Raw genomic sequence first — 25,989 nt, 5'->3', positions numbered from 1 at the left:
TTCATTCACCCAACTCACTGTATAATCTGAATCTTGTAAATCATTAGCAGCCTCTTTACAGCCAGTAACAATCAAAACCTTAATATTAATCTGCAAATTGATGTCACTTATTGACCATTCTTTCATCTGTGTCTTTAACATAAATGAACAAAGAGCAAAGGTCCTAAGAATTTGAAATACCCCACACTTCTGACATTTATCCAGTTTGACAGAATTCCACTTGTAACCACCACCTTCTTTCTTCCATCCAATTAGCCAATTTATCCCTAATCCTAAAAAGTTAGTTTTTTTTAAATAGTCCTTTTATGTGGTACCTTGTCAAGTGCTTTATGGTTGGTTGGTTGATTTAGTGTTTTTAGATACCAAGCAGCTAGGCTATCTGCGTCAAATGTCTGGTAAAAAGGTAAAAGTAAATTCAGTAAAATTCATAAAACAAAATTAAGGTAAAACAAAACAAATTTAAAAAATAAATAAATAGCATAAAACCAATGTTTACATCTAGTATACAACATCAAGAGAAAAATTACAGTAATTCAGATTGTAAAGGACTTTCTGTAGTGTGACTAATAATCATAAAACTTGCCATGAAAACAAACAGGTAAGTACAAAAACCACTGTCAGTCATGTGAAGTTGGCCTTTCCAGTCCTGGTTTCGAGTTACTTAATGTTACGGTCAGTTTCTAATTTCAAATTGAACTAGATGAACAATGATTTTTGAAAGAGAGCCACATTAGAAAGGTGTAAAGTATAAATTAAAAAACTTAAATGGCATTAAAAAGATTAATGGCCTTGAACAGTGTTGTCATCACCAATAATACTATTTAACATTATGGACAAACCTTGGGACAGAACATGCTTAAAATGGTGCCATTGTTGAGAGTAGTAATGATGGCAAAGTAAAATGTGGCTTATTGTGATTTGAGTGTAACACAAACTACACACTGGTGCATCAGTTCCAGATAAAAGATTGATTGATTGAATTAGTGTTTTATGGCACAAAGCAGCTAGGCTATCTGTGCCAAATGTCCAGTAAAAAGGTAAAAATAAATGTAGTAAAATACAGAAAAAGAAATGAAGGTAAAACAAAACATCATTGAAAAACAGAAAAACATAAAACCAATGTTGACACCTAGTCTACAATGTTAAGAGAGAAAGCAGAGAAAGAGAAGTAGTAAAGGACTTTCTCTAGCAAAGTGGTAATGATCATAACCTGCCAGGAAGACTAACAGGTAAGTACAAAAACCACCGTCAGTCACCTGAAGTTGGTCTTTCCAGTTCTGGTTCCAGGTTATATGTCATTATGGCCAGTACCAAAAGGTAAAGTAATAAAAGTGTTAAAAGACATGCAGCAAAATTGTTATAACAACTCGACTGGACAACTAATGGGTAGTTCAAACAGCAGTGCTAGTCACCTGAAGTTAGCCTTTCCAGTCCTGGTGTCGAATTATTTAATATTCTAGACATTTTCCAATTTTAAATTGAACTAGAGAGATTGAGACTTAAAATGGAACCACAATTAAAAAGGTGTAATGAATAAATATCCAACATTTAAATGAGATTAAAAAGATTAATGGCCATTAAAAAACTAAAAACTTTATCAAAGGTGGACAGTGTCACCATCACCAATAACACTGTCCAATGTTGCAGGCAAACCCTGGGACAAAACATGCTTAAAATAGTTCCATCGTTGAGAGTCGTAACAATGGCAAGAAAGTAAAATGTGGCTTACAGTGATTTGAGTGTTACAAACTATACACTGGTGCAACAGTTCCAGATTAAAAAAAAAACAATAATGAGTTAAAAACTATGACCAATGCGTAGTCTAGCCAGATAAAAGAAAATGGCGAGTTAAAAAACTTCCTCTTTTTGATCTTTACAATAACAAGACAGCCAAAGTCCAATATAAGGTTTTATTTGGAAAAGCTTGTTTTTGCATTGCTCACTCCAAGTCAACTGCCAGCTGGCATGGAGCCAAGCCTTGAATACAGGACCATAGTCCATGTACAGGACAGGCACAGCATTGATAGTGCCACAGCAGATAGACGAAGCTGCAGTGTCGGCTACCTCATTCCCGCAAATACCAACGTGGCCCAGTACCCAGAAAAACTGGATAGAAGTAGATGTTAAAGAGAAACGGACCAGTCAGTTTTGAATATCAGTACGAACAGGGTGTGAACCAACGTGAAGCAATTCCAGGGCCAGTAGAGAACTAAGCGAGTCAGTATAAATACTGCTTAACTTCTATGTGATCCAGGGCGAGAGAAATGGCATAGTGTTCAGCAGTGAACACAGAAGCTGTACAGGGGATTCTGCATGCAACCACTGAACCACAAACTATGGCAGAGCCAACGCAGTCACCTGATTTCAAACCATCTGTATAAATAGGAATAGAAGGATAGTTCAAAAGATGTTAAGCAAATAGCAGACAGTATTTCCAAACAGGAGTGTCTTAGTTTCTCAGATGACTTAAAGATAGGTCACAACTGGGGACTGTAAGAAGCCATGGTGGGATGGACTGACCAGTGAATACAGCAATGTTATCTAAGGACAGACCCAATTCATCTAACTGCACCTGGATACAAAGGCCAAAAGGAACAATGACAGACTGTTTGGTCTAAAAAAGCATGGCCCATCAAGGAAGGAAAACACAATCCCAGGTGGGATGCTTTGGTAAGGAACAAAGTTTCAAAGCATATAGTAAAGAGAGTTGCAAACGGCAGATGTGCAAAAAAGGTTTATGAGACTATGTATAAGCTTTGAACTGGGGAAGTGTGGAAAGCCCCTGTGCAGTGCTGAAGTCCTTAATGATGAATAGGGTCTAGCATCTTTAAAGCTGATGGTCTGCCAGAGCAACAGACCAATGATCCATAGTCGAGTTTCGATCGAATAAGAGCACGATATATCTTTAGCATAGAATGTCAATCTGCTCCCCAGTGGTGGTAGAGAGGACACGGAGGATGTTCAGTTTTCTTGTACATTTGACCCACAGCTGCTTGATATGTGGCATAAAGGTTAGCTTATGGTCAAAGATGAGCCCCAAGAACTTTGTATCAGTGAAGTTGTGCTGCCTGTGGTCTCTGAGACTGAGTTCAGGATCAGGGTGAATACCCCGTTGGCAGCAAAAATGCATGTAAATGGTTTTAGAGAGAGAGAGAAGGTAAAGCCATTTACTGTGGTCCACTTCAGTAAACAATTGAGGGCATTCTGTAGCTGCCGCTCAACATACCTCATGTTCGATGACTGACATGAGATGTGATAGTCGTTGACATAGAGCCTGTTTGCAACAGTGTGAGAGTTGTTTAGTGATGGCATTAAGTTTTATACTGAAAAGTGTGACACTCAGAACACAGCCCTGAGGGACTCCAAGTTCCTGTAGAAAAGAACGGGAAAGTGTCGAACCCACATGAACTCGGAATCTCCAGTCCATTAAAAATTTTTAATAAAAATGGGCAAATGGCCATGTGACCCATGTATATGGAGGTCTCACAAAATGCCATACTTCCATGTTGTATCATAAGCCTTCTCAATGTCAAAGAATATCGATACAAGATGTTGTCGTTTGAAAAAGGCTTCTCTGATTGATGTTTCAAGTCGAATCAGGTGGTCCATGGTAGAGCACTATCATCGGAACTCACACTGGGTGGGTGAGAGGAGGTTGTTTGATTCGAGGAACCAAACAAGACAAGCATTAACCATCCTCTCTAAGATCTTAGAGAGGCAACTCATCAAAGCAATGGGATGGTAGTTTGAAGGAATCTTGGGATCCTTCCCAGGCTTCAAGAAAGGCAGGACAATAGCCTGGTGCCAGGCATCAGGAAAACATTTTCCTGCCAGATCCAGTAAAAAACAAACAATCAGAAGAACAGCAAGAGAAGCAGGAGATAGATGATGCAGCATCTCAGTATATATCATCAGGTCCAACCGATGTACTGTCAGACCAAAGAAGGGCCAGTTTGAGTTCCACTGGTGTGGAGGGATGATAATAGTTATAGAGACAATCAGCTTGAAAGGAAAGAGGCAACTGCTCTGCCTGAGTCTTGATGGCTAAGAAAGTGCAAGAAAAGGCAGAAGTGCTAGATACCCAGCAAAAGCTTTCACCTAAAGTATCAGCAATGCTCTGGGTATCAGTTACTTCCTGGCCATCAGTGAGTACAAGATCAAGAGGGGGACAGAGAGATATTGCCCACTGACCTTTTAAATCTTGTCCTATATGACTTTGGAACTGGTGGTAGAATATATTCTGGTTATGAACTTAATCCAAGATTCCTTCTGGCTTCGACGTCTTACTCATTGAGCATGTGCACAGGCCCACTGGAAAGCAATGTGGTTCAAGAGTGTGGGAAATCTATGGAAAGTATCCCAGGCTCATTTTTGAGCCTTCTGTGCCATGTGGCAGGCAGGATTCCACCATGGATGAGAATATAGTGGAAAACGTGTCAAGGATTTAGGAATACATTGAGTAGCTGCTTGATAATACAGTCAGTTACTGCTGCCATACAGTGCAGGATAGAGTTCTGCAAGAGCAGTGAAAGAGGGCCAGTTTGCCTGATCCTGCTTCCATGGGGCATGATGGTCAGGTGACATCAACCATGGCTAGTCTCTCTCAAGATTATAGGAAAATGATCATTGCCTCATGTATTATTGTCAACCCTCCATGAAAAATGGATAAATAATGAAGGGGAGCAAATTGAGAGATCAATAACAGTAAAGGACTGACTAGGCACATGGAAATAAGTAGATGAACCAGTATTGAAAAGAGAAAGGTTGTTATCAGAGAGCATACACTCTACAGAGTGACCCCTCCCATCATTATCAGCACTTCCCCAGAGGGGGGTGATGTCCATTAAAGTCGCCCAGAATGAAAAAGGGAGACGGCAACTGTTGAATGAGAGCATTAAGGTCTGATTGTTCATATGTTTCACCAGGCAACAGGTAGAGAAAACAAACAGTGATGGTATGACTCAAAAAAAGACGGATGGCTATGGCTTCAAAGGGTGTGTCGAGTGGCAAAGACAGGGTGGTCACATGCTGATCAACCAACAGTGCCACCTCTCCATGCACTTGTTTATCACACAGCTTGTCATTTCTGTATAAAGAAAACTGCAGAAAGGTGACTGTATTGGCAGGTTTCAGAAATGTTTCCTGTAAGGAGAGACAAACAGGATGGTAGGAAGCAATCAGTGTTTTGACATCATCCAGATTAGAACGTAAACCTCGACAGTTCCATTGTACCAAGGTGACCATTTTTATTTACGTGTAGGCAAATTGGGCAGAGAACCCTTTTGTTTATGACCACATCTTTTTTCCTACTTTTCTTATTCGAGGGAGGTCTACTGACCTCCATGAATCTTGTCCTGGGTCGATTGGACAGGTCTTTGCAGTTGGAAGGGGATTCCAGAGACTGAGAATGTGAACGAATGATTGTTTTGCATCTTGAGGTGAGAAAGAAAGATCTGAGGAAATGCCTGTACCTGGAACCAAAGGATGTGAATCTTGGGGTTTGGTGGAATGTTGATCAGGGACAGAGATAGGTGTAAAAGTTGATTCATCAACTTTTTTAACCATGGAGGTCAAAAGATTTTTCCTTTGTTTGGAGAACCATTCTTTAGGAGGCACAGAAAAATCTGTCTGCACTCCCACAGTAGCTGTGGAAAGAAGTGCAGCAGCATATGTCCAAGATGAGGAGGTCGACAGCAATGTTTGAGCCTCAGGATAGGTAATGTTATGAATCGTTTTCAAAAGCTACACCTCTTTTTCTTCCAACCATTTAGGGCAAGAACAAAAATAGGATGGGTGAGAGCCATTGCAATTGATGCAATGAGGGTCCATTTCACACTCAGAGGCATCATAATCCTTGCCACTGCAATGAACACACGTCAAGAAACCACAACATGACATCTTCGAGTGACCGAACCGTTGACACTGGAAACATCGGAGAGGGTTTGGAATGTATGGCCTTACTCTGCAATTAAGATAACCTGCCTTGATAGTGGCAGGCAGACATGGCAAATTAAATGTCATTATGAGGACACTGGTCAGCACCATAGTTCCATCTTTGCAAGTGGAGATACGCCTCAATGCACAAACTCCTTGAGTGGAGAAACCAGTGAGAATCTCTCTGGGATGCTCTTCAAATCCCTCTGAACAGTAACTCCTCATGATGAATTTAAAGTAGCATAAGGTGTAACCTCAATAGGTATATCCCCAATTGCTTTGAATGCAACAGGGGTTCACTGTGTTGAGATGTGGATATTTCCACCAATATGTCACCAGATCAAAGCTTTTTTTACTGACTTTGAATAGCCAGCAAGTCCTTCTAGTCCTTTCTGAATGAAAAAGGGAGACATTTGCCCTAAAGGTTTGTCTGAAAGTGAATGCAATATAAGAAAATGAGGTACAACAGGTGGTATGGATGGTGAGGATTGTTGCTCAGAATCTTCAAGATGTGGTCATTTACCTATAGACTTCTCATTATTTTATTAAGATTTTAATTGGAGTATACAAAATAAAGAAAGGGAAATTTTGGTGCCCACTGACCCCACCCACCATAAAGCTCTACGAGGAGATCCACTACAATGTCAAACAAGAACATTGCAGCAATGCCAGGGTTTCATGAGCACTATACCTATACACCAGCATCAGATATAATGTCCACAACACCTGTTGAGAACATCCAATACTGGTACTGAGTGGAACAGTCAACTGACCCAAGGGGGGCCACCTCAAGGCTGCCTGTCTACAGGAATTCAAGGTCAAAGTGGTGTGTGTTTGGGTTAGACCCCTCAACCACCAGGATCCTCTCCTCCCCTTCACGGGTTGCAATACACGGCAAACATGTAAGTGGATGTTTAGATCCCAGAGGAGGTACACTTAAAGAACAGAACTTTCTCTGGGAGGTCCTTTCACCACATTCAGGAATCCACACCAAGGGGTGTGCTTTATAGAAATTAAAATACATCATATCTACACTCTTATCCTCATCTACATGAGCAGTAACCTTTTCAAAGAAAATCAAAAGATTTAGAAAGCAAAATTTTCCCTTACTTAAACTATGTTGACTATCCAATAAAATACAAAATTTTATTCTTTTCTTCTCAATCAGACTTTCCAAAAATGTTCCTACAACTGATGCAAGACTAATAAGCCTATAATTAATGGGATAATTTTTATCATCTCTCTTGAAAAGAAACGTAACATTAGCCAACTTCCAATCATCTGGCACCTGCCCACTGTTCAAGGATATACAAAGAATAATAGCAAGTGGCTCACATATCCAATTTATTAACCTTTTTCAAAAACTTTGCAAATATTATCTGGTCCAGTAGAATTATTCTTCAAACTTCCCAATCTTTTCTTTGCAGGCTCAGAATTAATATAATCATCTTATTCAAATATTTTTGTTCATCAACTGTTCAAGATGAGAAATATTGCTTAAATCTTTAAGAGAAAATAATGAAAAAGCAAAATTTAATAACTCAGTCATCTTTTAATCATTATATAGTAGTCTTCCTTTATCATTTGTCAAGGATTCTATTCCCCATTCTGACACTAACTTTATGTATTTAATGAGATCCTTACTGTTAATTTTTTATATTTTTAGTCAACATTGTTCATACATTCTTTTAATGTGCTAATTTCCTTAGTCTATTATAATCCAAATCTTTCAAACCATTCAATTTAAAATTTCTAAATCTGCAATATTTTTTTATTTTAACCACTAAAACTTTGTGAGCCACCCTTTTCTTTCTATAAGGAATATGTTTATCTTGAATATTAACAAAAACTTTCCACATCTGAACAATGTCTCCTATAGCTCAGCCATTCATTTCACAACAGCAAATTCTTGTCACACCCATACAAAGTTTTTCATTTTGAAATTAGAAACAAAAATATTATTGCCCATTTCTATTTGCTGCAAAACAAACCTAATAGAAAATTGGTCATTTGTATCCAGATGTTCACCATTTTCCACCCTCTTAATTATTCCTATATTAGAAGTTAACAATAAATATAAACCAGCATTATTTCTGGTAGGTTCTTTAACCAATTGGTGAAGATAACCACCTTAACCTTTCGATTACAGGTTGGGTGAAGTATGCATGAGAATAATTATACTACAATTTATGTACTCATATATTGACAAAATTCTGCAGGTTATTGGTAAATATTACAATACTTCTGTGTAAAAAAAATTAATCAGGTTTTGAATTAAGTATTAAGATATTTTCTTGTAAAATGTGTCTTTAAAATGTTGACTATCAATGATTCAGTTAACTTGGCATTTAAACTATTTATAACCTCCAGATAATTATCAAAATTATTTCAAAGAAAAATACTTCACATTTTATCTGTTACTTTTACTATCAAATTGGAATCTGAGTGTTGAGTAGATTTGAATGTTCTCATAATCATTGTAAAATAACTACAAATTATAACTCAAAAACACAAAAATTTAGCCTAAGTATTATAACGATATACATTTATCGTTGACCTTTCAGCCATTGGTAGCTAACATCACAGAAGTTACAATGACATGGTACACATGCACACACATTACTGTATTCAAGAATATAAAACTGGCATTTACAAAGTAATGCATCTTGGCTATGTTTTAATGAACATTAAAATTACCAATTATTACTAATTACCAATAAGTTCTTAAGCTTTTCATAAAACAAAGCAGTAAATAAGTATAGCAAACAATTTATTTTTTAATTATGATGACTTTAATACTTGTTTACTGCCTACCAGAGGTTGAAAGCCTTTTACAATTTTGCACATTAAGGATGTGAAAATTTTTTTAGGTCTTATATAAACATTTGAAATAGCCAATAAATAACTATATCAATACCATAGAATTCAACTATAATTTATCAAGCTTAGTAACAAAGCTATATTTAAGTATAAATAAATATATGTATGTATGTATGTATGTGAAACTTCACGCATATTAAAAACTCAAGCTACCTTCTTGAAGTCTTGTTTTACAAGAAAGAAATGGGAAATGATGATAATGTATCACTTGAGTAATGGATGAGAAAGTTACTAGAGGAACATTCTGAGCTTTCAATTGAATAAATCACATTTCATAGACAGAAGTTATATAAGTGGAGCATTTCCAAAAATTGAAATAGGTGAGCTGGTCTACTGTGTTTGATTAAGTACACGAGTGATATCTCGACCAACAGAAAAGACAGGAGGTTAATTTTTATATTCTAGCTTGTCAACCTCAGTGATTTGAGTTCCTAATTTGTACAAAACAACACAACTATCTCATTTGAACTAGGTGTTGTATTCAACATACCACATGGCATATAAAAATCAATGTTTGTGTTTTTTAATATTTACCTTTAAATTATGATATTAATGTATAATACTAAAATTTCAATTGTAATTTGCAATTAGATATCAAATTTAATAACAAATTCATAAAATAGTCATTAAATTAAATTTTGGCCCTCACCACTGTCTTGTCCTAATTTACAACATTTCTTACAGCAGAGTTAATAGCCCCCTATCCTACTTAAATGAAAGACATCTATTCCAAAAAAAAAAAAAAAAAAAACAATTCTTCCACTGAAATAATCCCACAAATACAACCAGCAAATATATTCACCTTTATATATTAATCTAAGCCTAGCATTCAGTTCTAGTGACCCACTCATAATTTCATCCCCACAATTAATTCTCAGCAGTAACTCTGACTCAATTATGTTATGGCTTTTCAAAAATACCTTTGTCAACCACTTGTACTTATCAATTAGCCTATCTGACCTACCTTTCCATGGATTATTAGCTACTTGGTGCACAAAAAAAACCAAAAAAAACTGCATCATTGCTGAATCCCTTTATTACACATCTTGCTCTGTCAGTTATATCATCCACCTGTGCCCTTAACAAGCATAATTTAATTCTTTTCTCCCTATTTGCCCCACAGATTTTCCTATCTATGTTCCTTGTCAACAAAGTCACCTATAATTATAACCTCCTTAAATTTATTATTCACAACTTTCTGTCCCTTTTGTGTTCCTTCCCTTCAATAGTTCATCTGAACAAACCAAGGGCTAAAATCTGTTACTGAAGAAAACATGCTCATTACAATAAAATCCACTATTTTTAGCTCTAATTGCACTGTTTAAATTTCCTGAAAATCATTGTTAATTGATACAACTCTTGCATGTCGAAGAAACTTAAGATCCTCTTGAAATTTCCCACAGATCACTCTTCTCTTTATCTATTGCCTCTGGGTTAATGATAGATTCCAACATGCACTCTTTACAGATTGCACATACTTACTGCTAAGTTCCTTAAAAAAATTATATTCCAGACTCGAGTTCTCATATGAAACCCACCCACTGTAGTCATTTTACTGAACAAACAGTGAATGCTCAATTACTCCACTACTGTTAACCATTGCATTTGCAGCCTGGGAATAAACAATCAATACTAAATACCAATAGCTTATTGGCAATACTGTTAAGCCTATCCCACAAATGTACAAATAATGTTGGAATTTTTTTCCTTTCACATAAACCACGTATTACTATACACCAGCATATAACCCTCAATAAATAATGGCGTAGGTATTACCACCCCCCACTTGCACCCCATAATATAACCACACATTTCATAGTTAATAAAAATAAATAAATTTTGTTAAATCAAGCTCGATCCACAGAGACAGAAAAGTGCAGTCAAGGAAGTAAAATGTCAGTAGATTCCTTTGTGAGCCAATCAAAATTTAGATCCTTAATGAAATGGATTCATGACATTAGTAGAATAAGTATTGATAAAATTAGTTGACAGTAATAACTTTTAAAGTATAGAAAATATAATGTGTTTTAGTAACACTACTTTACAACAACGGTATTTATGTCATGTTGCTTAGGAACAAAAGTATTACCTAATATTGTTGTTAGTCTGTGTATCAATTATAAGATGAAATGTATAGACAACAAAACTAGAATAGTTGTTGATTTCTTGATTTGGAGTCTCCACTAATTTAATAGGTTTTTCATAAATATGCTATTAAAAACATTGAGGATACATCAGAAAATAGTTTAATTCAAAAATATGTCTTTACTTTAGACTTATTATACCAATACTCATTATTTATAAGATTTTGCAGCACTACCATCCCCCTTATTTACCCCTTGCACCCCTGCCACTAAAATCATTATGGGCAAGACGGTAATCAAACTGTCTGGATAAATTTGTTCTGGCTTTTACGACTGCAGCTGTTGTAAAAAATAAAGCACGATGGGACATATACTGGCTTTTGTACAAGTTAGTTATGTTAAATGATAAGAATAAAATAAAATACAGCTGTAGTTTGCAAAAGGACTATTAACAGAGATACTGCTATTTAGGATAAAATTATACAACTGTTCATCAAGGAGCCTTTCTTTCCAAGAGATGAAAAATAGATAATGTTTGTATGAATTGAAATACGTACTTTGTTGTGAAACACTGACATGAGTATATAACAGACGTATCAAGGAAACTATTACAGTAAAAAGAATACAACAGGTAAAAAATTGCAAGCAAATAACAGACCTGAAGCCATGGCTGCTCCTGAACCTCGATGTGTGATAGACAGCATTGCTGTTAGCTGAGGTCTTTAAAAAGAGAACAAAATAGACTTCAATCAGGAAAAACAAAAAGTTCAAATTCAACAAACTACTTAAGCAATTAAAATATTCTTGAGTTGAAGAGTTTCTTAGGATGGGAAGTTCCAAAACATATTTACTGTTAACTAAATCACTTATATCAGAGGTAAAATGAAATAAATTATATTCTAAAGATGGCTGGTATGACACTGCAGCTCTGTTGACCTAAAGATGACCTAAAAATGTTGAAAAAAGTTGTTCTATACTTTATTTTAATTAAAGTTTAAATACTCACACCAGCTATCTTTAGAAGACATTTTTACTTCATGTTACTTGTCATGAAAAATAAAATCAGATATATATCTGTTAACCATATGGGCTGAAAAAGCCCTATATTAGTTATCTTTGACAATGAAGCAATATAGAATTTAACTGAAACAAAAACACAATTTAGTAAAAACTAAATATTTAACATTCAACAAGTACATACTTATAAATAGTAAGGTGGGGTGACAAAGGTCTTTGAAGACGCTTGTTTTTTACCCAGAAGTCCTCATTTGGCCGTAACTTGGCTGGTGCTGTAGCCATGGGTTGAACACTAGCATAATGAAATTTTATCACAGAATAAGGGAATTACTTTTGTTTAAAAATTACAAATTAGTGAGTGTATGCAACATGAAACATCCAAAATAAGAAATATATGTACCTGTCAAATACAACTAGAGCTGGGAGATTAGTGAAACAACGTATTAATCACCAGGGTCATTAATCAATTATTCTCGCATCAGATTTGGATAGTTGGAATAATCTAAAACAACAATCATTATTGGAAACATTTAATTTCTAGTATTCAGTTGTTCCATATGAAGTTTACTAATGTAAACTATGCATATAACTAAACTTATACCAACTAAGTCAAACAACATAGCTCTACTTCCAGTAGTGCAAATTAAGAAATATTTACCTTAAATACATGACCACATACTCATTATTAAAGAGCTCAAACAAAAAAAGAAATAATGAAACACTAAACAATGAATTTCAATGATATAACTTTATGAAGATATTAGAAAAATGGTCCTTACCATTTTACTGCCAAAGTTGTTAATAATCGAGGTTTCCATAACATTTCACGAGCAGCAAACCTACATGTTTTTAATAATTAAAAACATATCCTAATTAGTTACTACAGTATCTGTTAACTGAAGTTGAGTATAACACATTCTATCCTAAATTTTGTTATAAACAATTGAACAGGATACAGTGATTTAGATATGAAACAAGGTTAAAATATGTTATTCATTAATTATAATAAAAGAAATCAATGGTAAAAAAAAAACATTTAAATTCATTAACCAATCTAATATTCATAAATTAATAACTTCATTAAAATTTATGAAAATCTTTATTCTAAACCAAATATATGCTATTCCTAAACTCCACATATCTCCAATTAAATTTAGATTTATTTCTAGTTCAATAAGAACAATTATTCAACAACCAATCATTTTATTAACCCATTTGCAACATGCTTCATATGAGTTTGTCTACACACTTGCACACATTAAATATTTGCATTATAGCTTTTGATACAGTATGTACATCTTCACAAAATTTGGTAGACTTCACTAAAATTCTAAAAAGATTACAAGCTTTTTGTACACACAATAAAATTTCTTTAATGAAATTTTTATTAATGATTTGTTTGTGAAAATAAAGTGCATTTTGTTACTAGTCTTTGTGCAAAGTGATTTTATGTTAAGGTTAAAAACTATTCTTTGACCCTAAAATCTCAAATATTACTTGCATAATCTCCAAGACCTTCTAAATACATTTAAAATATTTGTTTTCAGTAATTTTATATATTTTTGTATTTTGTATACTCTAACTATGTGGACTGTCACTTAACCAACCTCATAACCATCATAAAAAAATTAGGAAATAAATACAAATTATGCTTTTTTCATGCTGGAATGACCAGATGATTTGCCCAAGTCTCATAACACTATAAATGAACATATGCATTTACACAGTTATTTTTTTTATTACACTGACCTTCCAGTCATACCTACCTAACATTACTTAACTTGCATTAATGCAGTGTATGTACACTCAGGTAATCTATCCAATAATATAAAACTGAACTTTAAGTCTTCCCTGTCTTGGCTATGTTATAGTGGACTAGTATTTTGTAATAGTCACTTCAATTACTATACATTACATATGTATATAGATTATTACTCTTTAGAAATCAATTATTAATCTTACCTTTGAACTCGGTTATTGCTGGACACAGGATGCCAAGCTTTTTAAATTTTGCATGTGGTGAATATCAAATTTTTTACATTTTTTATGTATAGTTGAATTACCCAAAAATAAGTAACTACACTTGTACTATAGAATTTCATTATAACTTATTAAGTTTACTAAGATTTATTTAGATTTTATAAAATATGAAACTTTGAGCAGACTAAGGAAACAACCTACCTCAAACTCTTGGATTGAAAGAACATGGAAATTTTTTTCAAAGATTAAAATGGCAGGGAAAACCACTGGATATATTCTAAACTGTTAAGTGGTTATTCACATGTCATATACTGAAGTATATAAGGTACCTTTTCAAAAAATGGAAAAAGTTGAACAAGACCACCATGTTTTATTCAGTAGACAAGCCATATCTCAGTCAGATAAAACAATACGAGGTTCTTATTTTATATTCTAGTTTCACCAATATTAGTAACTTCAGTTCCTAATTTGTACAAAATTATACAATAAGTATTTTAACATCATAAACATATAATTTTAAGTAGTGCTGCATTCAACACAAGTTACTCACTAAAATCTATATTTAAATGTATTTTTTTAATATTTACTTTTAAATAAAAAATTAATCTATACACAATATTAAAGTTTGAATTATAATTTACAATTTGATTCTAAACTTATTGACATAAATTCATAAAATAGTAGTTCAATAAAAATTTGAATCCAAGTCAGCAAATGCAATGACAAGACCTTTGACCCCTGACCCACTGCAAAATGGTTAAATAAATTACTTATTATTTTATTTGATAAAATTGAAAACATAAGTGTTAATAATAAGAAATGTACATTTTGGATAATAAAAAATAATCAACCCATTTTAGAACATCTAAACATTTGTGAACAAGTGAAAAATATTCAAACATTTAAGTTCACCACAATTCCATTAAAATATTTTTGTTATAAATTCATTAATAGAACAGTTCTATTATTCTTTCATACCACTGGAAGAAAGAAAATCTAGCTTCAAAAACAAAGTATATACAAGTTTCTGCATTTATAATTACACTAACAAATTTTGTTCCTAGATAGTATGTGTTATTTCTTAATTGCTTATGTTGTAAAAGTACAGAAAATGGCCATTATTCCCTTCAAAATTTGCTTTTGTGATCTGGATAATGAAATTTAGAAGTTAATCTATTTTCTATTTAAAAACAGGCAAATTTATACATTTTCATGAGGTCTGAATAAAACAACATATGAATCAAGATTCACATGTATTTATACTAAAGTTATACAAAAATGTTTAGAAGTGAGTAGTTTTTCGAGATTTGCGACTGTAATGTAAATCACTTTCATGTATTAGCCTCCAAATATAGTCTCCCATCATGTTTTCGTTATACACTCCCAGGTCACAAAAGCAAAGTTTGAAGAGAAAAATAGGTCTTTTCCATTTACTTTAGGCATAAGCAATTGGAAAATAACACTTCTGTCCAGGAACAAAAAAAAGTAAAAATTCTGTTACATAGTGTAATTATATACATTTTTCAATATCCATATTTTTAAACAACAGGAGTTCCAATGGGAGATAACTATTCTGTTAACTATAATGGGAGATAAATCTGTATTGCAAATTTATGTTTATTTTTATGAGAATAGGTTTATTGAAATTACATAAACCTCAATGTTTTTGCTTTAACTTACAAATATACAGGTGGTTTCATTAGTATAAATAACCATAAAATAAATAATGTTATTAACTATTTGTCTGGTGGAATTAGAAATTGAATACTTCAATAGCTAAAGTAAAGACATGTTATTCAGATTTCAAAATCAAAATAATTGATAATGATATCAATCTAAGTAATGTTGAAAAAAGAAAATATTCTGCTTTTCGAACTTATGATTTACCCTCTTAATAACAATGTACCATACTGTCGTTATAAGCATTATAACTTCACTCTAAATAAAATTAAAATATTCTGTGATTAATATAACAGTGTATTAAATACAAGTACAAATTAAGGAAATCTTAGTGAAACCTTCCAAAAAGGATTTTTAACAAGGTCATTTAAACAACTTGGTACCACATTATGATGAACAACTTATCACATATAAATGCTTATTTAAGAATCTGAAAATTGGTAGTTAGTTACAGTAGCCTTAATGGGTAGTGATTGGGAGTTATATTAGTTAGTTTAAATAACTGGTTGGGACTGTATACTAGTATAATTTGTCTACTGTGCTACTAATTAATGCCTTACCACCATAATAGTTCTGGAATGCCAATTTCAAGAGGCAAGTTTATTTATCTCAATTACCTTGAAATACTACATTTTTTTTTCTTTACTTTGGAAAGCAGTCACTTTCCCACATGAGTGAAGGGCAATATAAATGTCAGACATTGTGGGCTGATGCACCGACATCTTGCTCTCGTACTTTAGTTTTATTCCTTTGATTAGTTAATTATTCTTCATGCGAGATTGGCAAACAGGTTAAGACTGATAAACAGTGTTTCCCCACCACAATTTGGGTTTTACTTCAACAATCACTTCCAAAACCTATGGTACATTTTATATCCTACATCATAGCCTCTACCCTGAGGATCCGTTTAATTAGTGCAAGGATTTTTTTAAACTTTTGTTTATAACCAATTATATATAATATTCTTACTGTAAAAAATTCCTTCCTGAAGTTAAGCATTTTCCTTACATAAAAATATATTTCCAATAAATCTCTTCATACACAATAGCTTGCTCCCTCAAGCACCTGCTTGCACGATTTGCATGCTAATAACCTCAAGCTAACTTCGACATAAAAATTGTGCTTACTGTGAACTACACTAGTGCACAATGACATTATGGACTCCAATAATAGGAGTGCAACAACTTCCTTGCATAGTAACTACCATTACACACTTGCACTCAAAATAATTTTTAGAAAAGGTAAGAAAAACAGGTGAGGAGATATGTGGAGGTGACCATCAGAAGTAAATTTTCAAGTTAAGAAAATGTTACAATATCTCATCAGGGTCAATACAATCCCAGGTGAGTTTCCTTCCAGCCAAAGGGAAAGTCTATATTACACACACACACACACACACACACACACTTTGCCCAGAAGGAAATAGGGGGAAAGACAAAAACTTCACAGAAACTAGCAGAATTTTAGCATGACCAACCAAGCACAAGTGATCAGTGAGCCAAGATGTATAGTGATTAGAGCATGATCAGACAATACTGTGCATCCAACCTTAATTAGATAAACAGAGAGAGAGAAAGAGAGGGGTGACAAAACATCCTGCTGCAGAAGGAGGGCACACTAGCTGTTTGAATAGCCCACACTACACAATACCACAACCTCCCTATTTCTTCATATTATGCTTTACACAACCTGTGAGAAACTATCAAAGATCCCCAATCTGAATAGCTAGGAACTGGTAAGTGAACAATCTTCCATCTTCTATGCACCACTTCAATGAGAGAGGAGGGAGGTTGCACTGAGGAGGCCTTGAGAAATGCCTGGATCTCCATCAGATGCCTACTGGAAAGATGTTTTACTGCACATAGTAGAATTGGTGACTATGAGACCCCATTTTGAAAAGCTGACAAGACATTAAAGTAGGCAATCACTTTCCCTGTGTCAGCTTTCCCATTACAATCCACAGAACAGTATTATATGGACAGGGCTATTGAACAATTTTAGTACCATGAGGATACTTCCAGTGGCTCTATAGAACAGTCTATTTCAACAGTTGTTACTGATTTAATGCAGATTTACAGAAATAAGCACTCTTGGAGATAACACCAATGGTGGGATCTTAAAGAGAAAAGGGATAACAGGGGAAAAAAAAAAAAATTACCATTCTCAAAGACAGTGCTACAGACTGAAAATGACTGGAAATAATGACTAGAGACAGCCAAAACATAAAGGTAAAGAGAAATGAACATGAGGATTTGTCCATATGTCAGCTTGAAGGATCTCATCCAAAGGTCAGTGAAACTGAAACAAGCGTGAGAGACAGGCAATGAATTTGATATGATTAACCCTTAAATAGTAGCCATCATCAATTGATGCTGCTGCCTACAAGGGTTAAATGCAAAAACGTCTGCAAGAACAAAAACATCCAGGGAAGAATACATTATCTGGAGAGCTTACAGACCAATAAGAGTAGGAGGCCAGTGATCTCCAGGCAGAAACAATTAAAATTGTTTGCAAAAAATGACATTAAACAGTCCAAACCAGACACACAAATCAATGCAGGTCTGAATGAGCAGATGTGAAAGAGATAAAGAGTGATCTCATTCTCAAGTAGCCAAAATCTTAAGGGTAAAAAAACGAGTACAAGAAGCATTGATGGCAACCAAAGGCAAGAAGTACATCTTCAAATAAAGATGGTATACAGAACACAAGGTCAATGGTTCAAACAGGTTACACAAGAATATGTATAAAATCACATTAAAATTCTTGTCAGACATGGAAGTTAGACTGGGAGGATGGAGGTCAGTAGAGAAGAAAGAAAACACCTACAGGTAACAGAAAAGGAAAATTGTAGTTGACAAAGCTGCCCAATAATCAGCTATGGTAGAAACCAACAATTAACCCTGTAGCAACAAGCAATGATGCCATCTTTAAACCCTTTCTGTAAATGTTAGTGAATTATATTCAAAATTTAATTAAACCACTACACTATAAATGCATTTAAAATAATTTATCAAATACATTATAATTTAAAAGGTTTATATAATTTATGTTTGGTTAATTTACTTTAAAAAGAAACATCTAAAGCAGCAATTAAACATGCAGTTGTTGCTGTCACTTGTTCTTGCAATTACAATTCTTATATTTTAAGAAGTTCTTAGAAAAGAAACTGAGTAACTAAAGTAGATTTATTTCAGATGGTCAAAGTCCACTAAATACTACAGTACTGTGCTAAAGTGTTAGGACCAAAGAATATTTGGTTATTCCTTATATTTTTATAGGGCTACTTTCATACATTTAGAGAATGTAAATTTCAACACTGTGGTAATGTTTCACTGATTCCTGTTGACAACTGAATAAGCCAGGGAGAGAATACTTATTTTTTTTACCATTTCCACATACTTGTACCAAAATCATGTCAAAAATGATTATGTGTGAATGAACATACAGATCAAATTTAGGGTCCAAAATAACTGTCATGGTACCCTATGCAGGGTCATAACTACATAGAAAAGAGCTAGCAAGGAACGAGCAGATGGTACCAGTGTATGCTGGAAGAAATTAATTTAATAGCACTCCAAATAAACAGGAAATTGTCAGTAGAGCTATAGTTCACATGAAAGATTTACTTGATGTTGATTGGACTCTTCAACAAATTACTGCAGACTTGGGATGTTTCCCATACTGTCAATACACCCTAGATCATGAGACAAGGACATGTAAATTTGAAAACAGGAAAGGAAGAGGCAAAACACTTAAATTCAATGATACTGATGTTAGGTATATTTGTTTATGTAGCCTTTGGGATAGAATAAAGACTGTCACTGATCTCAAGCATGAGATAAATTACCATGCACCAAATGACAGGAAAGCATCCAGATCTACAATATCAAGAAGACTCAATGAGAATGAAAGACAGTTGCGTAGCAGTTTTAAAACCTTCATTTCAATCTCAAATATTGTCAACAGACTGAAATTTCCTAAAAAGTACAAATCTGGACTGTTGATTTAAAAAGGGTGTTATAGACAGATGAGTCCAAGTTTGAAATATTTGGCTCAAAGCAGAGAATGTACATCCAGCCCAAGAAAGATGAAAGATACTCACCTTATAATGCACAACATCTACCACGAAGCATAGGAGAGGCAACATGATGGTTTGGGAGAGGGGGTTCTACTGAGGTAACAGGAGATATTTGCAAAATAAATGGAACAGAGAAGTGCAAGCACCATTGGATACTGATTTGTCATGGTACACCCAATGGTAAAGGAATTCTACTACAAAAAAAAAAAAAACTACCAAAACACCTATCCAACCTGTGCATAAATCTTATAGTTAAGAAAGAAGCTGCTAGTCATACAAATGATGCATTAGCCCCCACAGAATCCCAGTCTTAACCCACTTTAGCAGATCTAGATTCAATAAATCAAAAATATTAAAAATGTATTCTCAGGATGGTTGGTATGGGTACCAGCACTTAAAATAAAGTGCAGAACAACATTTCAACCGTCTTAGGTCATCATCTCGAAATTATACATTATACAGTATATTTCTTCCACTGACCTTTCAACCATAGCTGGCTAACATTATGTTGCAATGACACAGCACACGTGAATTCATACAACATAAAACTGATTTATACAACTGATCTTGGCTGTGTTCTAGTTGACAAATATTTTGTAAAATACAGACACATTTAGGTTATATATGGACATACAATATTGTTATTTATAAACAAGTTCTTAAATTTAAGTTATTTTTCTCAAAACATACAACATTAAACAAAGAAATATAGCAAAAAATTCTCTCTTATAGTTATGAGCTTTTACATATTTGTTGCTTGCCATAAATCACTAAGATTTATCACATTTTGCAAGTGGAGAATATGAAATATTTTTTTAGGTTTTATACACACACATTTTGAAATAATCAAAAATAAGTCATATCGATACCACAGAATTCAACAGTAATTTATCATTATTAGTAACTAAACTGTATTTTGGTCTAAAAATGAAATTGAGCTCACTAAAGTCTTACCTCACACCACATGAAATGCAGCATAAAAACAAAGAAATTGCAACACAATTACTTCAAGATGGCTAAAAGAGCTGTTAGTGGAACAATCTGAGCTTTCAATTGGTTGTTCCATTTCACAGATAGAAGTAGATGTAGATAAGCAGGTGTTTTGAAAAATCAAAAGAGGTTGTTAAGGCCACTGTGTTTAATTTAGTAAATAACAATATCTCAGCAAATAAAAGACTGTAGCTTGTTTACACCAGTAATGAGTTTCTTTTTTTTTTTTTTGTAAGAAAGTATACACTTTGTACTTAAACATCTCAAACATCTAGTTTTGAAATGATGCTGCATTTAACATGCAACACAATACACAAAAACCTGATATCTAGCATTTTTTATATTTACTTTAAATTTTAAATTAAGAAATTAACTAAGAGATCATATTAAAACTTGAATTCTCAATTTGATAAAGTTATTGATATACCATTCATAAAATTTTGAATGTGGGTCAACATACTTGAAGGCATGGCCTGTGATTCATGACTTTATTGATAGGGTTAATTACGCATCAATTTTACAGACCACACCTAAAAAAAGTGCAGTCACAAAAACAAGCAGAGACAGCAATCAATTCAGCCATAAGAAAAGATATTTCCAGTTTAAGCTCTATGTAATCTTTTATAACCACAAATCCAGATAATACAGCTCGTAGGAACTTCAAACTATTGTAGTAGTACACACCATAGTAGCAGGCATATCACTAAGTTTTAGTTTCCAAGACATACCCAGTAACAAAAACTTCCAATTTAATTATTTTTCAAAGTAACACTACAATTCTTCACAGTTAATCTGATCTCTTTACATTACAATGGAAATACATCCAAGTCTTAAATCCATTGGTCAAGTTTCTTATAAATATGCATTATTTTCTACATCCTGTCCAGCATCTTAAATATCTTTTTATTTATTTTTATAATATATATGAATAATGTGTGTGTGTGTGTGTGTGTGTGTGTGTTTATGATTTGAACAAGGTAAAAATGACATTATTGCTGTTAAAAGTCAAAGTAGTGATAAACTGAATAATTTCACAATCTTCCTCCTAACTAAATGCTTAAAGTAATAATCATACCAAAACTAAAGTAAAATACTGTATATCATGTTCACTTTCTTAGTACTAAGATTCTTGTTCGTTCATTAAATCTATTTTCCTGAAGCTGAGTAAAATAAAAAAAAAATTGTCAACCTTATTCAGAATTTTATCATCATTACAGTGATGACTGTGTAGTAGGAAGGAAAAATAAAAAGGAGACAAGTGGACTCTGAAGTGAGGAAGATATTTCCTTCCATGGTTTCATATTTTGCATTTATTGTAACTAAAGGACATCTGTCATTTATTCACCCAAATCACCATATAATATGAATATTTTTTGTAAAGCAATAGCATTGTCCTCATAACCAGCAATATACAAAATATTAATATTATCAGAAAATTGATAATATACCTTATTGGCCAATACTTCATCTGTGTCATTGAGGTAAATAATAATGAAAAATAGTCTTAAAACTGAGTCTTAAGGTAACCCTATTGTAACATTAATCCAGTACAACTAAACTCTGCGTAAAAGAAACTTCTGCTTTCTTCCATACAGTCACTTTTTCTATTCAATGAGCAATTTATCCTTCCACACCTACAAATATAATATTTTAAAAAAGTCATTTTGATGGTATCTTCTCAAATACATTTTGAAAATTCAGATACACCAAATCTACTCATATACTCTCACCTTAATAAGCAGTAACCTCTTCAAAGAATGTCAAAAGAATAGCATGACAAGATTTTCTCTCACTGAAACCATATTAAATATTAAACAAAATGTGTAAAGTTTGGTAAATGACTGTGCAAAGTATCTTTTCTGTAGATACTTTTAGTTCCAAGTCAGTGGTGAGAAGTTTTTATTATCTCAGTTGAAAAAAAAAGCCAACTTCCTATCTCCTGACATGCTTATTATTCTAGGACTTGCAAAATGTTGTAGCAAAAATGGTTCACATATCCTATTTTTAACCTTCTTCAAAACCCTTCATGTAATATTATCTGGATCATTCTTTAAACTTCCCATTTTGTTTGTTTTATTAAATCCTCATCCTAAACAGCTGCTAAATGGGAACAAGATGACCATCTCTGACATTACTTTAATCTTCATTAATACAAACTGAAGAAAAAGTAAAGTTTATTGATTCAGCAATCTCAACTATCAAATGAGATTTTCTGTACTACCTCTCAAACATCCTACTCCTGTCTTAACAGTATCCTTACCCTTAATGTATTTAATTAAAGAAACCCTTACTATTAATTTTTACAATTTCAGACAAAATGTTCCCATTTAGTTTTTCATTTTTTCCTTTTACCAACTCTCTTTACTTTCTATAATTTTCTGAATGTCCCATCATAGCTATCTACTTAAACTTCTTATATGTATAATAATGCTTTTCTTTACTTTTATCCTTGATACTCTTTGAAAGCTGTTTTTTTCAACATCTGACACTTTCCAACAATTTCTGTTGCACAGTTCACAGCAGATAATTCTTGTCACATCTCTTCAAATTTTATATTTAAATTTAGAATCAAAATCTCATTAATCCTTATCTCTATGCTTCAAAACATTAACTCTAAGTAAGCAATGATAATTTGCACTCAAATATACTACTAGCACGAGTATCAAGTGGTACGGCTAACACAAATATACCGTATAGTATTATTATTAGTATTAGTAGCAGCGAACACTGTTCAAATTCAACATCACTATCTTCAAAATTCAAACTACATTCTACACCACAGTAATCAAACGCTAAAATAAATGTAGCAAACCACTACATAAATAGCATTACTTATGGTACTAGCAGGCTAGACCCTACCACTATACCAGTACCAATAAAGGCAATATGCATACAGTTCTTAATCGTACAAAATTTTATTGCGGTGAATCTTAATCTAACACAAAGTCAAAGCCTCACAAAAATTTGTATATTGAAACACTTAAAATCACCATAGAATAAATATATACATTATCTTAATAATAATAATATATGAAATCATTTTTTCTAACCTCACAGCGTAAGCCATTTTACTTCTGTCTTTCCTCGAATTAGCAAAAGAATCTAAAAAAAAAATTCCCCAAGGTGTTGTATTTATAAATAAATCCATCCAATGAAATTTAATATTTAGTTTATAAGACAAGATTACGTTTCTTGTTTAGTAAAAATAAGTACACTATTTTATTTGTTTTTTTTGTACAACTACATCTGACAAAAACTTTTTTTTTCTATTCGATGTTTGCAGATCGTATCGGATTCATATATACCAAGAAACATACATAAAAAAGTTAATAACTAACTTATAAACGATGAAGAAGGTTTGTTAGTTGTTTAAGAGTAAAGTTACATAGTGGAGTATCTATTCCTTGTCTCTTGTGAATATCGAAACACGAATTTTAGCGTTGTAAGCTCTGAGAGTTACCGCTGAGCAACCGGGGAGGCGAAGAAGGAGGGATCTGTATTGAAGGGTTCGGCATAACGAGGTGGTTAAGGCACTCGGCTCGTAATCCAAAGATAACGAGTTCGAATCCCCTTCACACCATACGTTCTCGCTCTGTCAGCCGTGGGAGTGTTATAATGTGACGGTTAATCTCACTATTCGTTGGTATAAGAGTAGCTCAAGAGTTGGTGATGAGTGGTGATGACTAGCTACCTTCCCTCTAGTCTTTCTCTGCTAATTGAGGAGCGGCTAGGGCAGATAGCCCTTGTGTAGCTTTGCGCGAAATTCAAAACACAAACAAACAAGCTCATTGATAAGTTCATTAGTATATATCATTAATAAACCAGATTTACATCAATTCAAGAAAGCAAGTGAGTGATTAAATATTCTAAGAAAGTATAAACAAAATAAAAATACTTTCTATCTTTTTATTTATGATGCCACTTTTATATGGCATGTGTTTTGACAGGAGTTGTGTGCGCCTTGTTGGCAATAAATTCCAACTATAAATGGACGGCACATAATCCATTTGTTTCAAAATAACGTATTTAAAACAAGTGAAACGTTTGTACACAAATTCGTTATTCTCTTGGTTATCACATTTGTATCCAAAGCTTTAAGTAATTGTCTTTTTATCGTCAAAGTTCACACAGACAGGTTCAGTTCCTATATAACACCCTTTAACAAGACAAATTATTGTCCTTACTCTGTTATTACAATATAATCAGTGATAAATTCACTTACATTACCCCGTGGGTTACCACAGTTGTATCCAGAGCTTTAAATAATTCTCTTTAACGTTAAAAGTCCACAGTGAAAAGAAGAATTGTTCTCCTCTATCTTTATTTTTAAAATAGGAGGCTGTGATATTTACTTTAAAATCACCACTATAACTGTTAATTATCACAGTTGTATTCAGAGGTTTAAATAATTGTCTTATTTTCATCAAAGTACACATAGGTGGGTTCAGTCACTTCTAACCACCCCTTCACAAGACAAATTATTCTTATCTATTTCTGTTATTACAATATAAACAATGGAAATCACTTTAAAAATTGTCTATTCTAGCTAAACTCACATGCAGTCTAATCTAGGGAAAATATTCAATTTTCGAAAAGGGTTTAGATAATGGTTACTAGAATGGTGCCTCGGATGCTAGTAGTTGTTATACGAGCTGAACTCTCTCAAATTGTGTTTTCTTGAATAAAAAAAAAAAGAGAGTTAGAGGATGTTTAAGAGTATGAAGAGAGTTGATAATATTGATGCATCATTTTTTTTTCTTATTCAACAGTAAGAATAGTAAGACTAGGTGATATAAATACAGGAGATGCAAGTACAAAATTTGGTAGGATAGGAGTCATTTTCAGCTAAGACTGTTTTATTTTTCTTACAGAGTGGTTGGCCTTTGGAATTTATTTCCTTCAGATGTTGTAGAGAAAGTAAATGTAAGCGAGTTTAAGAAAATCTTGATAAGTATATGGCTAGTTTTAATGATTTTTTTTTATGTTAACATAGTTTAGAGTGTGGAACAGCCGAGCTGGAATAATAGATCTCATGTTGTCCCAACTGTTATTGGTGGTATTAAATAAGGTAACGTTAAGGCCTAACTAAACTAAAACAAACAAACAGAAAATAATACACAAGTTGCAGTGTCAATTTATTTCTTTATTGATTATAGGCCGTTTCTATTAAAAGCTTTACAATATATATTGTTGAGCCCAAGGCAAGTGGACGTACAGGTTTTAGTGTCTATGATTAGAATTTTTTTGTAGTGTACTAAAAATCGTGTATTTAAAGAAGTACTCTTATATATTTTATGACAGAAACGTTTCAGCATTGAAATGCAATGCATAATCATAAAAACCTTT

The 25,989-nt window shown here is 33.3% G+C and overlaps 1 protein-coding gene across 2 annotated transcripts in view; it reads right to left on the bottom strand.

Annotated features, from left to right (window-relative positions):
* Positions 1-23,818, bottom strand: part of LOC143232204 (succinate dehydrogenase cytochrome b560 subunit, mitochondrial-like) — a 29,313-nt gene extending 5,495 nt beyond the window's left edge. The window contains exons 1-4 of one of the 2 annotated variants that reach the window (XM_076467353.1): positions 23,694-23,818; positions 12,695-12,754; positions 12,100-12,207; positions 11,557-11,618 (exon numbers count right to left, since the gene is read on the bottom strand). In XM_076467353.1, the coding sequence (XP_076323468.1) occupies positions 11,557-11,618; positions 12,100-12,207; positions 12,695-12,754; positions 23,694-23,791 (328 nt within the window). In that variant the 5' untranslated portion in view covers positions 23,792-23,818. Of the gene's footprint in view, positions 1-11,556; positions 11,619-12,099; positions 12,208-12,694; positions 12,755-22,091; positions 22,136-23,693 lie in introns of those variants that run through there. The other variant, XM_076467355.1, reaches the window with a different exon arrangement.
* Positions 23,819-25,989: the final 2,171 nt, after the last annotated feature.

Source organism: Tachypleus tridentatus, chromosome 11 (genome assembly GCF_004210375.1).
Source record: "Tachypleus tridentatus isolate NWPU-2018 chromosome 11, ASM421037v1, whole genome shotgun sequence".
NCBI classification, from domain to species: domain Eukaryota; kingdom Metazoa; phylum Arthropoda; class Merostomata; order Xiphosura; family Limulidae; genus Tachypleus; species Tachypleus tridentatus.
This window is presented reverse-complemented; position numbering and strand designations above follow the sequence as displayed.